Raw genomic sequence first — 13720 nt, 5'->3', positions numbered from 1 at the left:
AGACCCATCGATGCAGGAGTAATAACCCTCCCATGCATCTTGATTTAGATTTGTCTTAATTCATTAAAAGAGTACTTGAGACGTCCTCATAGATTTTTTGTCTCAGATTCCAAAACCCACTTTACCAGAAGATCCAGCATAAGCACTTCCTACAAAGTAAAATGCCCATTCATCATTACAATCATTTTTGATAAATGAGGAAGCCTTATGATGAAGCAAGACACCTGGATAGGTTTGTGAGGGCTTACGTATAAGTTTTTGAAATATGTTTTGTTTTTCCATGAAAACTCATACACAGGATAGGCAAAGTGTAATAATTAAAATGGATAATGCCCTTCAGTACTCTTGCCATTAAGAGAGACTTGCTTCTTGTTTAATGTATATCATGGTTGGGAGGTGCAATCCTCGTTGGCCTTTTCCCTCTCATTCCTCCCGTCCTTCGCCGGCCGAGGTATTTTTAGAAACCATTTTATTACAGTCTAGTGTCCACTTTACACGTTAGTGATATTTTTTTACACTGTAATGCTGCTGTTACACTCTAGTGCCATTATTACACTCTTCAGTGGCATTTGCCTCTGGTGACCTGTATTTTTTACCCTAGTATTGTTATTACACTCTATATGCACTTGTGATGTTTTACTTCACTCTAGTAAGGTTATTAGCATCGAGGGGAATGTTGCTGTGTTCTTGAACTGTCTTACAGCACTCTGGTAGTGTTGTTGCACACTAGTGCAGTGTTGTTACTATGTGGTGCTGTGTTATTCAACCGCAGTGTTGTTATTACACTCTAATGCTGCATCTTCATACTTTAAAGATGTTCTGACCCTCTAGTGCATTGTTATCATCTGCGTGTGATGTATTTTTACATTTTAAAGGTATATAATAGACTCTAACATCATTCTTACCCTCACTGGAGGCGGAGGAAGTCTCTCTTCAATCCTCTTTTTCTCCTCCACTGACTGTCTTCCCCTATTCCACTTTTTTATTCTGTTTGTGCTCCTCTTTCCTTTCTATTTCTGTGTGCACACATAGACCTACTCCGGTCTCTTCTGTGTCACTGTGAACCCCTACAAGTGGCTCCCTGTGTATGATTCAGACGTGGTTTCTGCCTACCGGGGGAAGAAGCGCTCGGAGGCTCCGCCCCACATCTTCTCCATCTCTGACAACGCCTATCAGTACATGCTGACAGGTGAGAGTCCAACTCCTGTATGCTGCGGTGTCCCATTGCTCTGTTTGTTTCCTGAATGGATGTTTTACATCTCTTTGTTTATAACTAGACCTCATGCGGAGTTAGGCAAATACTTACATTCGCTTTGTTTTCACAATGTGTAATTGAACGTAGTACGTTTTGTATTGTATTGTACTGGCATTTATATAGCACTTGTGTCTACAATATGTGCGCTGTATCGTAATACAGAACGGTACATACATTTACACACAGCATGCTTACACTCTGTGTAGGGTTGTTGTTTAAACCGAGTCTGTTACTCTAGTTTATATTATATTATTGTTTCAATTTTCTCTCGGTGTACACCATTACAGTATCTTAGTTGATGCATGAATGCTTACACTCTGGACTCTAACTAATAATACAACACAACAACTGCCAGCTATAGCACCCTTACACAACCTCCTTCGCACAAACCACCCAGCCAACAATCCTTTAAGCGACTCTCGGTTCTCTAAACCGCTTCCTAACACCTTTTCATTTAGTATGTCTCATCCCCTGCTTGTCTCCTTTAACTCTGCCAGACCCTGTTTAGGGGGCCATGTATGGGGCAATCATGGCTACTGGGCCACCACCGCAGGGATTGAGGTCAGTAGCGTCTGATGTCCCGGGGTCTGTCCAACCATGGCTCTGCAAACTGGGCCACGTACAGTCCCTTCAGCACTTGACTCTCAGTGGTAGCTTCTCAGGGGGAGAGTATGGGGGTGCCCGAGTTCAGCACTCAACAAACGCACATTAGTATAATGAAGGACTGTTAAATCCAGCGCTTGTCTTTCAAGAATAAACATTTTTTTCAATTACTCTAGAACTAAATACTACACGCAGATATATCCACAAATCAATTGTGTCCTTGTGCTAGACCTTGCTGACGCCTCTCCCTGCTACAGCTCCTGGTTACTTCCCTCTCGGTTCAGGTGCATCCCCCTCTTGGGCAATGCATAGCGCGAATTGGCTCAGGAGTAGTTTATGCCCAACATTCTTGTAATAGCTTGTAATCTTAGTCACTGATTTTCACCCAAGAAGTCCACGAGTCTGTGGATCAGGCCAGCCTCTCATCGGCCGTCCTGCTTTTCCTACGACTCGAACACTCCTCCACTTCTGGGGCTAAGCGTGAGCCGGCAGTCTTTCTTGGCCTCTTCCATGATTGTGCCTCTGGATCAGTGCAGCCAGGTGCAGGATGGATTCTTCACCGCAGGTGAGGCATCAGGTGAGTCTCACCCAGTGGATGAGAGTCCACTGCTCAAGTCACACCACGGTCTTAGGTAGGGTATTACAGGCGCAGTGGCTCACGTCACGCCACGTTGTTACCACGTGGGGACAGCGGTTGAGGTCACGCTACTGTTGGTTACTTTGGGCGTAGCAGCTCAGGTTACGCTGTGCCTTCAGAATCCCTGCCAGGAATCGCAAGGGAGAACCTGGTGCCTGCTGACACCAGGACACACAGATCGCTCTCCTTAGCCCTCCGCTCCTGCGGACCGCTGCACCTCGCTCCTCCTGGATAGTTGCTCCCCCTGCAAAAATGGCAGGCTCTTTCCCTCTCTCAGCAAGCAGGCTGCCTTCTAGGTGCTTCCAGACAGGTGATCCGCTCCTTCAACCAGAGATAGATCAGATGATGTCCCCTCACCTTGGGGAGTCTGAGTGGAAGGTAGACACTAGCTCTGGTCCTACAGTAATCCTTTGAGTTCTCTGTAGAGAACTCCCTTACTAGCAGTAGTGGCTCTTCCACAATTTTATTTTTAGTTTGCCAGCTTATGCATGGAGGGGCAGGGTATGGGCGGGTGTAGGAGGAGATCCTTTGCACTCCCTAAGTGCTCATGTGTGTTTTGTGCACTTAGGTTTCTCCAGCATTCAGCAGCTGGGCTGGAGAAACCCTCACAGACTCCCTGGTCTGAGCAGGGCATCCTTTTTTCCTGCTCAGACCAATCCCTGCGCTGCTCTGGAGACTGTCCCAGGGGCTGCTGGGACCCAGGAAAAGACCAGCAAGAGCAACACGGGAGGCGGCCAACAGCGTCAGGTACGTTTTAAAAATTATTATTTACCCATCCAGTGTAACCCCCTACCCCTTGCGCTCACTCTCCAGCCCCCTGCCTTCTCCCCACCTGCCTCACCACCCTTTGTTAGTGGCAGCCGCCACTGCTTTGTTAGTGGCAGCCGCCACTGCTTTCTAGGTCAAAGATAACTGGAACAAGTAGGTCAGCGGGTCTCACTTTTATACAGTCAAAGGAGACGGGAGATCTAGAACCAGTATGGGTTGGTTCTCCTTTCAGGTATTCTCTTCATGCTGCTCTCCAGACAGTCTTTGGTAGTGATGCTCCTCACAGCAAGGTTGACTCCAGCCTGGGGCAACCAAAACAGAAACACAGAGGTGGAAGCTTTCCGTAAATATCATGATCCACACTGAAGCAGTGAGTTTTCAGGGAATGACAAAAGGTTGGGCTCACCTCAGGGGTCCATTTTGCCTTGTGGTACGATTCTTTGCCTCCACCATCTACCAAAGGGCAATACTACAGGAAGACTTATTGTTGGACAGGCCACACAGAGGGCTTGCTCCCTCCCCGCACGACAGGGCCCGAACTCCGGCCCCCCTGGCATATCCCCGCGGCAAGCACCTGTACCCCGTCTCCCGACGGACCCTCTGCCCTCGGACCCCTACTCATCACGGGGTCCAGCCCCACCGGCTTCCCCGGCCGGGTCAAGCCGCCATCTTGGGCCCTGCACCACGCGGCCGCATGGCCTCCCCTCGACCCTAACCCCGGGCCTGGCCGGCCCCGACATCCCGGCACCACCATCCACCCAGGAGGTGAGCGGACCACTTGGCAGGTCAATGGGAGAACGAAGTGTCAAGGGCTCTTCCCCCGCCAGGTGCCGATCGCCTCCAGCTCCCCCAGGCGCTGGCTCCACCCCCTGCTGGGTGTCTGGACACCTTCATCCCGGACCCTCCGACCTCCAAGTGCGAGGGCCCGGACATCAAAGGGCACCAGCCCTATAACTGAGGCAGCTCCAGAGCAGGAAGGCAGTTGTATCCTGGAGTCGAGAGACACCGAGTGAACTCAACCCTGACGGTCTACTGGCGCTGCCGTAGCTCGCTCTTGTGAACCATCGTCCTGCCTGCTGGCGCTGCCGCGGCCTTCTGCAATCTTTATCTTCCTGGGACCTGCTGGCGCTGCCGCGGCCCGTTGTAACGACCATCCTCACCGGGACCTGCTGGCGCTGCCGCGGACCGTTCATCTTCCGGGGACCTGCTGGCGCTGCCGCGGCCCGTTGTAACGACCATCCTCACCGGGACCTGCTGGCGCTGCCGCGGACCGTTCATCTTCCTGGGACCTGCTGGCGCTGCCGCGGCCCGTTGTAACGACCATCCTCACCGGGACCTGCCGGCGCTGCCGCGGACCATACCACCTAACCACCAAGCTCGAGGATTGTGAGCTCATCATCCTCTCATCCGAACTACCTGATTGGTAAATAGACTGACCCGCTACCCCCTTCCCTACCTTACGAGACTCTAATCGAGGGGACCCCTGAGTCCAGACCTCCTTGTACCATTCTACCGTATCGTAAATAAGTACCTATAAAGAACACTGAACCTTATCCGTGTGTGATATCTGTCTGTGGGGGGGGAAGTTACTTGTCTGTACGATCGCTGGAGACGGCTCTCCCTGGAGACCTCTCCCCCTGACCCCGGCCGGCCCTCCCGGTCCGTCTACCTTTTCTAACATTGGTGGCCAGCGGCGCGATCCGAATCAACGCGTAATCGTACAGAAAGTAGCTCACCCCACGACATAAGCACGATGTCGACCAAAGATAGCAGCTCCACCGAGAAATTCCAAATGGAGAAGTTAGAAGAATACAACCACCGCGAACTGAGACAATTTTGCGTAGAACTTGGCATTGCTACCACCGGCCTGAGTACCAAGGATGATCTAAAGCGCGCTCTGGAGTCATGGACAGAAACGGGGGTCACAGGACCCTCAGACCAAACCAGCGTCACACCAGAGGGGAACGCCACGGCTCCCGAGGAGCGGGGAACGGGGAACGGGCCTCCCGCAAGAGGAGATCCGAGAAAGAGACAGAGTCAGATTACATGAGTTGGAGATGGCACGACTCAAGATGGATGGGGAACTCAAGTTAGCTGAACAGAAACTCAACCTCGAGCATATGCGGCTTCGAGAGGAACGAGAAGAAAAGCAGAGACAGAGAGAGCTGGAAGAGAAAAAAATAACGCTCGAGCACGAGCGCCGACTAGCGGAAATAGAACTGCGCAAACAGAATAAGGAACTGGGGGTGCCTGAGCGACCACACACCCCGGGGCCAAGTGAGAAAAAAGTTCACATCCCCAAGGATGTTGTCCGCGAATATGTCCGAGAAGACGACATACAACAGTGGTTTAAAGCCTATGAGATCGCAATGACCTCCCACCGGATCGACCGGAGTGATTGGGGAGCCGGACTTTGGGGGAGATTTATCAACGAGGGTCGCGATGCCCTGCTGCAGCTCCCCGATCACCAAATGTCGTCCTACGACCACATGAAGGCTGCCCTCCTCACCCGCTACGGCCTCACGCCCGATATGTACCGCCAGAGGTTCAGAGATTGCACCAGGATCCCAGGTACAACTTGGGTAGAATACGTGAACTATTTCAGCCGGGCATTCGAAGGTTGGATCAAGGGAAGTCAGGTCACCACCTACGAACAACTCTTCAACCTTATGGTATGGGAGCACCTGTCAAACAACTGTTTCGTCGAGCTCAGGCAGCACCTACTCGACAGTAAGCTGACTGACCCCCGGCAGCTCGCCGCCGAAGCTGACCGGTGGGAAAGCACCCGAGTGGGCCGGAGAGGGCCCCACGACCAGAACAGAGGCAACCAAGGCCAGCACCGTCCTCGAGGAGGAGGGGGCCAGGGGCGAGGGAGAGACGCCTTACCAGCAACACCCGTGGCCAGCACCCCGCCTCCGGCCGGCCGGGGCAACCCCCCGTTGCGGCCTGGGTACCGAGCCAACGTCACGTGCCACCGGTGCCAGCGACTAGGCCACTACGCCAACGACCCGACCTGCCCGCTAAACCAAACACCCAAGCCCCGCCAGGTAGCGGCCGCTGCCCTAGGGGAAGAGCAATCATCGGAGGGACCCGAAGAGTACGAGCCGGCCCAGCAAGGGTGGGAACCGGCCGCCATGGTCCTGGCATGCCTAGGGGGAAGAGACATGGTTCCGCGGGCTCCCCTACCCGCCAACACCAGAAAATACGGTCAGTGGGTGACCATTAATGGACAGAGAGCCGAGGCCTTGCGTGACACCGGCGCCAGCGTGACGGCCGTCCGCTGTCATCTGGTGAAGCCCGAACAGATCCTGCCGAACATTCTCTGCCCCGTCCGCTCGGCAGATAACTCTGAGAGTATGTGTAAAATGGCCTGCGTCCCGTTTGAATGGGGAGGGGTCTCCGGCCTACTGAAGGTGACGGTCCGGGACGATGCCCCCGTGGACTGCCTCCTGGGGAATGACCTCGAGAGTTCCCCGTGGGCCACCGTCGAGAGAAGAGAGCACCTGGGGATGCTGGGCCTCCCGGACTGGGCCTGCATAACCACCCGATCCATGGCCGCCCGTGCCGCCCCCCGATCAGAAGAAACCGAATGGCCAGCACCTCCGCCCCCGGTTGCCCCCGTAGAGGACAACAGCGAGTCCGACATCCCGGACCCGACTATCGAAGAAGACGCGCAGCACCAGGACCTCCCGGATCTGGCTCAGTGGCGTCAAGAGGGGGGGCCCACCCAAGAACAGTTCCGCCAGGAACAAAAGACCTGTCCCTCCCTCGAGGGACTCCGCCAACAAGCCAATACCCAAAACGCCGGGGACACCACCGGCACCCACTGGGTCTACTGGGACAACGACCTGCTCTACAGCGAGCAAAGAATAGCCGAGCTGGGGGCCGGTCGAGTTCTGGTGGTACCGCTCCGCTTCCGAGACTTTCTGCTCAACTTGGCCCACGATGTCCCCCTGGCTGGACACCTGGGCCAGGACAAAACATACAGTCGCCTGGTGACCCACTTTTTCTGGCCGAAAATGAGGAATGACGTCCTGAACCACTGCCGATCTTGCCCCACGTGCCAAGCCAGCGGGAAGAGTGGTCGGAAGCTGAAGGCCCCTCTGCAACCCTTCCCTGTGGTCACCACCCCGTTCGAGAGGGTGGGGATAGACATTGTGGGGCCTCTGGACCCCCGCACGACACAAGGACACAGGTTCATCTTGGTACTAGTGGACCATGCCACCCGCTACCCCGAGGCGGTGCCCCTACGGACCGTGACAGCTCCGGTGGTTGGCCGGGCCCTGATGGGAATCTTCTCCCGGGTAGGCTTCCCCCGAGAAGTCGTCAGCGACCGAGGTACGAATTTCATATCTAAATACATGAAGTCCCTCTGGCAACAATGCGGGGTCACCTACAGATTCACGACCCCCTATCACCCCCAAGGGAACGGACTAGTGGAGCGTTTTAACCGCACTCTCAAGGGGATGATTGGGGGATTGGAAGAGCCTCTCCGTCGCCAGTGGGATGTCCTACTCCCGTGCCTCCTCTTCGCCTACCGAGAAGTCCCCCAGAAGTCCCTCGGCTTTAGCCCTTTCGAACTCCTGTACGAGCACCCTGTGCGAGGGCCCCTCAGCCTAGTCAAGGAAGGTTGGGAGATGGCCCCCTTAACGACCCCTCCAGACGTCTTCAAATACATCCTGGCCCTACGAAACCAGACCCGGCGCTTCAGGGAGATGGCCAAGGCGAACCTCGAGGCCAGCCAGGAGGACATGAAGAGGTGGTATGATCACAATGCCTCCTCCGTTGAATTAGAGCCTGGGCAGCAAGTATGGGTGATGTCCCCCACCGAACCATGTGCCCTGCAAGACAAGTGAACGGGGCCCTTCAAAGTGGTCGAACGTAAAAGCCCCGTCACTTACCTCATCGACATGGGGTCCCCCCGGAACCCCCTGCGGGTCCTCCACACCAACCGGCTCAAGCCACACTTTGTGCGCTCCGAGCTTAGCCTCTTGATGGCTACAGACAGTGGTACAGAAGAAGACTCCGAGCCCCTCCCGGATCTCCTAAAGACTCAGGAGAAGGACGGCTCCGTGGATGGGGTCCGGCTCTCTGACGCCCTCACTTCGGAGCAACGCCAGGACTGCCGGGACCTCCTGCTGCAGTTCGCTGCCCTGTTCTCCCTCACCCCCGGGGTCACCCCTTGGTGTTTGCACGACGTAGACACCGGGGACAGTCCCCCTGTCCGGCACCGGGCCTACCGCGTACCAGATCGGGTACGGGCCTGCATACAGGAGGAAGTGGCCAAGATGCTCACGATCGGGGTCATCGAGCCCTCGGACAGTCCCTGGGCCAGTCCGGTTGTATTAGTTCCCAAGGCCGCTGCCCCCGGCACCGCCCCTGAGCTGAGATTCTGCGTCGACTACCGGGGCTTGAACGCTGTCACCCGGACCGACGCTCATCCCATCCCCCGAGCAGACGAGCTGATCGACCGGCTGGGGGCCGCCCGCTACCTTAGTATCTTCGACCTAACGGCGGGCTACTGGCAGATCGGCCTCACACCCAGGGCTCAGGAACGGTCAGCCTTCTCCACCCCCGATGGCCACTATCAATTTAAGGTCATGCCCTTTGGCATGAAGAATGCCCCCGCCACGTTCCAACGTCTTGTGAACCAGGTCTTGGCGGGGCTCGAAGAATTCAGCGCGGCCTACCTGGACGATATCGCTGTATACAGCCGCCACTGGTCCGACCACCTCCGTCACCTCCAAGAGGTCCTCCAAGCCCTCCAGCGGGCCGGCCTCACCATTAAGGCCGGCAAGTGCCAAATTGGCCAAGGGTCTGTGACCTACCTTGGGCACCAAGTGGGAAGCGGGCTGGTGGCCCCACTACAACTTAAGATTGCTGCCATCCAGTCCTGGCAGCCCCCCGTCACCCAGACCGAGGTCCGAGCCTTCTTGGGGCTCACCGGCTACTACCGGCGGTTCGTGAAGGACTACGGCAGCATCGTGGGGCCCCTCACGGGTCTCACATCCAAGAATCAACCGAAGCGGGTCAACTGGACTCCTGATTGTCAAGCGGCCTTCGAGGAGCTGAAGGCCGCCCTGTGCACCACCCCGGTGCTCCAGGCCCCCGATTACAGTCGGGAATTTGTGGTGCAGACCGACGCCTCCGACCACGGCATCGGAGCCGTCCTCTCTCAGTTGAACCCCGAAGGTCATGACCAGCCGGTGGCCTTCATCAGTCGACGTCTCCTGGCCCGAGAACAGCGTTGGAGCACCATCGAGAGGGAGGCATTTGCAGTAGTGTGGGCCCTCAAAAAGCTCCGACCCTATCTCTTCGGTACCCACTTCCGGGTACAAACCGACCATCGACCCCTGCAATGGCTGATGCAGATGCGGGGGGAGAACCCAAAACTCTTGCGCTGGTCCATTTCCCTGCAGGGAATGGACTTCACTGTGGAGCACCGACCAGGCCGAGACCACGCCAACGCGGATGGCCTGTCCCGCTTTTTCCGCCTCGACGAAGAGAGTCCCCAAGGAGATGGGTGACTCTCCCCGCCTTCAGCTGGGGGGGACGCATGTTGGACAGGCCACACAGAGGGCTTGCTCCCTCCCCGCACGACAGGGCCCGAACTCCGGCCCCCCTGGCATATCCCCGCGGCAAGCACCTGTACCCCGTCTCCCGACGGACCCTCTGCCCTCGGACCCCTACTCATCACGGGGTCCAGCCCCACCGGCTTCCCCGGCCGGGTCAAGCCGCCATCTTGGGCCCTGCACCACGCGGCCGCATGGCCTCCCCTCGACCCTAACCCCGGGCCTGGCCGGCCCCGACATCCCGGCACCACCATCCACCCAGGAGGTGAGCGGACCACTTGGCAGGTCAATGGGAGAACGAAGTGTCAAGGGCTCTTCCCCCGCCAGGTGCCGATCGCCTCCAGCTCCCCCAGGCGCTGGCTCCACCCCCTGCTGGGTGTCTGGACACCTTCATCCCGGACCCTCCGACCTCCAAGTGCGAGGGCCCGGACATCAAAGGGCACCAGCCCTATAACTGAGGCAGCTCCAGAGCAGGAAGGCAGTTGTATCCTGGAGTCGAGAGACACCGAGTGAACTCAACCCTGACGGTCTACTGGCGCTGCCGTAGCTCGCTCTTGTGAACCATCGTCCTGCCTGCTGGCGCTGCCGCGGCCTTCTGCAATCTTTATCTTCCTGGGACCTGCTGGCGCTGCCGCGGCCCGTTGTAACGACCATCCTCACCGGGACCTGCTGGCGCTGCCGCGGACCGTTCATCTTCCGGGGACCTGCTGGCGCTGCCGCGGCCCGTTGTAACGACCATCCTCACCGGGACCTGCTGGCGCTGCCGCGGACCGTTCATCTTCCTGGGACCTGCTGGCGCTGCCGCGGCCCGTTGTAACGACCATCCTCACCGGGACCTGCCGGCGCTGCCGCGGACCATACCACCTAACCACCAAGCTCGAGGATTGTGAGCTCATCATCCTCTCATCCGAACTACCTGATTGGTAAATAGACTGACCCGCTACCCCCTTCCCTACCTTACGAGACTCTAATCGAGGGGACCCCTGAGTCCAGACCTCCTTGTACCATTCTACCGTATCGTAAATAAGTACCTATAAAGAACACTGAACCTTATCCGTGTGTGATATCTGTCTGTGGGGGGGAAGTTACTTGTCTGTACGATCGCTGGAGACGGCTCTCCCTGGAGACCTCTCCCCCTGACCCCGGCCGGCCCTCCCGGTCCGTCTACCTTTTCTAACACTTATTAGCAGATCTTTCCAACAAAAGGTCTAATAGAATTTATTAAGGAGCCTAGGGGCAGATCTACGAATGTTTTTTGCGGTCGCAAACAGGAATTTGGCCCGTTTGCGACCGCAAAATTGGTCAGCCCCATGTACAAACCATATTTTGTGACCCGCAACCTATTAGCGACTCGCAAAATATGGTTTGCGACTCGCTATTATGGAAGGGGCGTGCCAAGGTCATCTCTTTCTAATAGCGAGTCTGCCTGCAATGTATGATTGTTTTGCAACAGCATTTGCAGTTGCAAAACACTCACAGTTTACCACCCTTTTCAAAAGGGTGGTAAGCCACTCACAAACGGGAAGGGGTCCCCTGGGGACCCCTTCCCCTTTCTGAATGGGTGCAAAAATATTTTTTAAGAACAGGCAGTGGTCCCAGGGACCACTGCCTGCCCTTAAAAAATGAAACTGAAAAGTTTTCTTTTTCTTTTTTAAATGCTGCCCGTTTTCCTTTAAGGAAAATGGGCTTTGTTAGAAAGGGTAGATGGACCGGGAGGGTCGGCCGGGGTCAGGAGGAGAGGTCTCCGGGGAGAGCCGTCTCCAGCGATCGTACAGACAAGTAACTTCCCCCTCACAGACAGATACCACACACAGATAAGGTTCAGTGTTCTTTATAAGCACTTCTTAAGGTACGGTTGAATGGTACAAGGAGGTCTGGACTCAGGGGTCCCCTCGATTCAAGTCTCTCAAGCAGGGTAAGGGGTAGCGGGACAGTCTGTCTACCAGTCAGGTAGTTCGGATGAGATGATGACTAGCTCACAATCCTCGAGCTTGGTGGCTTAGTTGGTACGGGCCGCGGCAGCGCCAGCAGGTCCCGGTTGAGATGGTCGGTACACGGTCCGCGGCAGCGCCAGCAGGTCCCGGAAAGATGGTCGATGTACGGTCCGCGGCAGCGCCAGCAGGTCCCGGTGAGGATGGTCGTTACAACGGGCCGCGGCAGCGCCAGCAGGTCCCGACGAGGATGGATGTTGCAGAAGGCCGCGGCAGCGCCAGCAGGCAGGACGATGGTTCACAAGAGCGGGCTACGGCAGCGCCAGTAGTCCGTCAAGGCTGAGTTCTCTCGGTGTCTCTCGACTCCAGGATACAACTGCCTTCCTGCTCCGGAGTTGCCCCAGTTATAGGGCAGGCGCCCTTTGATGTCCGGACCCTCGCACTTGGAGGTCGGAGGGCCCGGGATGAAGGTGTCCAGACACCCAGCAGGGGGTGGAGCCAGCGCCTGGGGGGAGCTGGAGGCGATCGGCACCTGGCGGGGGGAAGAGCTCTTGACACTTCGTTCTCCCATTGACCTGCCAAGTGGTCCGCTCACCTCCTGGGTGGAGGGTGGTGCCGGGATGTCGGGGCCGGCCAGGCCCGGGGTTAGGGTCGGGCCGAGGCCACGCGGCCTCGTGGTGCAGGGCCCAAGATGGCGGCTTGAACCGGCCGGGGGAGCCGGTGGGGCTGGGCCCCGTGATGAGTAGAGGTCCGAGGGCCGAAGATCCGTCGGGAGACGGGGTACAGGTGCTTTTCGTGGGTTATGCCTGGTGGGCCGGAGCTCGGGCCCTGTCGTGCGGGGAGGGAGCAAGCCCTTCGTGTGGCCTGTCCAACATGCGTCCCCCCCAGCTGAAGGCGGGGAGAGTCACCCATCTCCTTGGGGACTCTCTTCGTCGAGGCGGAAAAAGCGGGACAGGCCGTCCGCGTTGGCGTGGTCTTGGCCTGGTCGGTGCTCCACAGTGAAGTCCATTCCCTGCAGGGAAATGGACCAGCGCAAGAGTTTTGGGTTCTCCCCCCGCATCTGCATCAGCCACTGCAGGGGTCGATGGTCGGTTTGTACCCGGAAGTGGGTACCGAAGAGATAGGGCCGGAGCTTTTTGAGGGCCCACACCACTGCGAAGGCCTCCCTCTCGATGGTGCTCCAGCGCTGTTCTCGGGCCAGGAGACGTCGACTGATGAAGGCCACCGGCTGGTCATGACCCTCGGGGTTTAACTGAGAAAGGACGGCCCCGATGCCGTGGTCGGAGGCGTCGGTCTGTACCACGAATTCCTGACTGTAATCGGGGGCCTGGAGCACAGGGGCGGTGCACAGGGCGGCCTTCAGCTTCTCGAAGGCCGCTTGACAATCGGGGGTCCAGTTAATCCGCTTCGGCTGGTTCTTGGACGTGAGACCCGTGAGGGGCCCCACGATGCTGCCGTAGTCTTTCACGAACCGCCGGTAGTAGCCGGTGAGCCCCAAGAAGGCTCGGACCTCGGTCTGGGTGACGGGGGGCTGCCAGGACTGGATGGCAGCAATCTTAAGTTGTAGCGGGGCCACCAGCCCGCTTCCCACTTGGTGCCCAAGGTAGGTCACAGACCCTTGGCCAATTTGGCACTTGCCGGCCTTAATTGTGAGACCGGCCCGCTGGAGGGACTGTAGGACCTCTTGGAGGTGACGGAGGTGGTCGGGCCAGTGGCGGCTGTATACAGCGATATCGTCCAGGTAGGCAGCGCTGAACTCTTCGAGCCCCGCCAAGACCTGGTTCACGAGGCGTTGAAACGTGGCGGGGGCATTCTTCATGCCGAAGGGCATGACCTTGAATTGGTAGTGGCCATCGGGGGTAGAGAAGGCTGACCGTTCCTGAGCCCTGGGTGTGAGGCCGATCTGCCAGTAGCCCGCTGTTAGGTCGAAGATACTGAGGTAGCGGGCGGCCCC

The 13720-nt window shown here is 57.2% G+C and overlaps 1 protein-coding gene across 1 annotated transcript in view; it reads left to right on the top strand.

Annotated features, from left to right (window-relative positions):
- Window positions 1-13720, top strand: part of LOC146865664 (myosin-6) — a 353172-nt gene that overhangs the window by 93691 nt on the left and 245761 nt on the right. The window contains exon 5 of the mRNA XM_085632498.1: window positions 1033-1189. Coding sequence (XP_085488624.1) covers window positions 1033-1189 — 157 coding nt within the window. The remainder of the gene's footprint in view (window positions 1-1032; window positions 1190-13720) is intronic.

This window comes from Triturus cristatus, chromosome 2_1 (assembly GCF_964204655.1).
Source record: "Triturus cristatus chromosome 2_1, aTriCri1.1, whole genome shotgun sequence".
NCBI lineage: Eukaryota > Metazoa > Chordata > Amphibia > Caudata > Salamandridae > Triturus > Triturus cristatus.
This window is presented reverse-complemented; position numbering and strand designations above follow the sequence as displayed.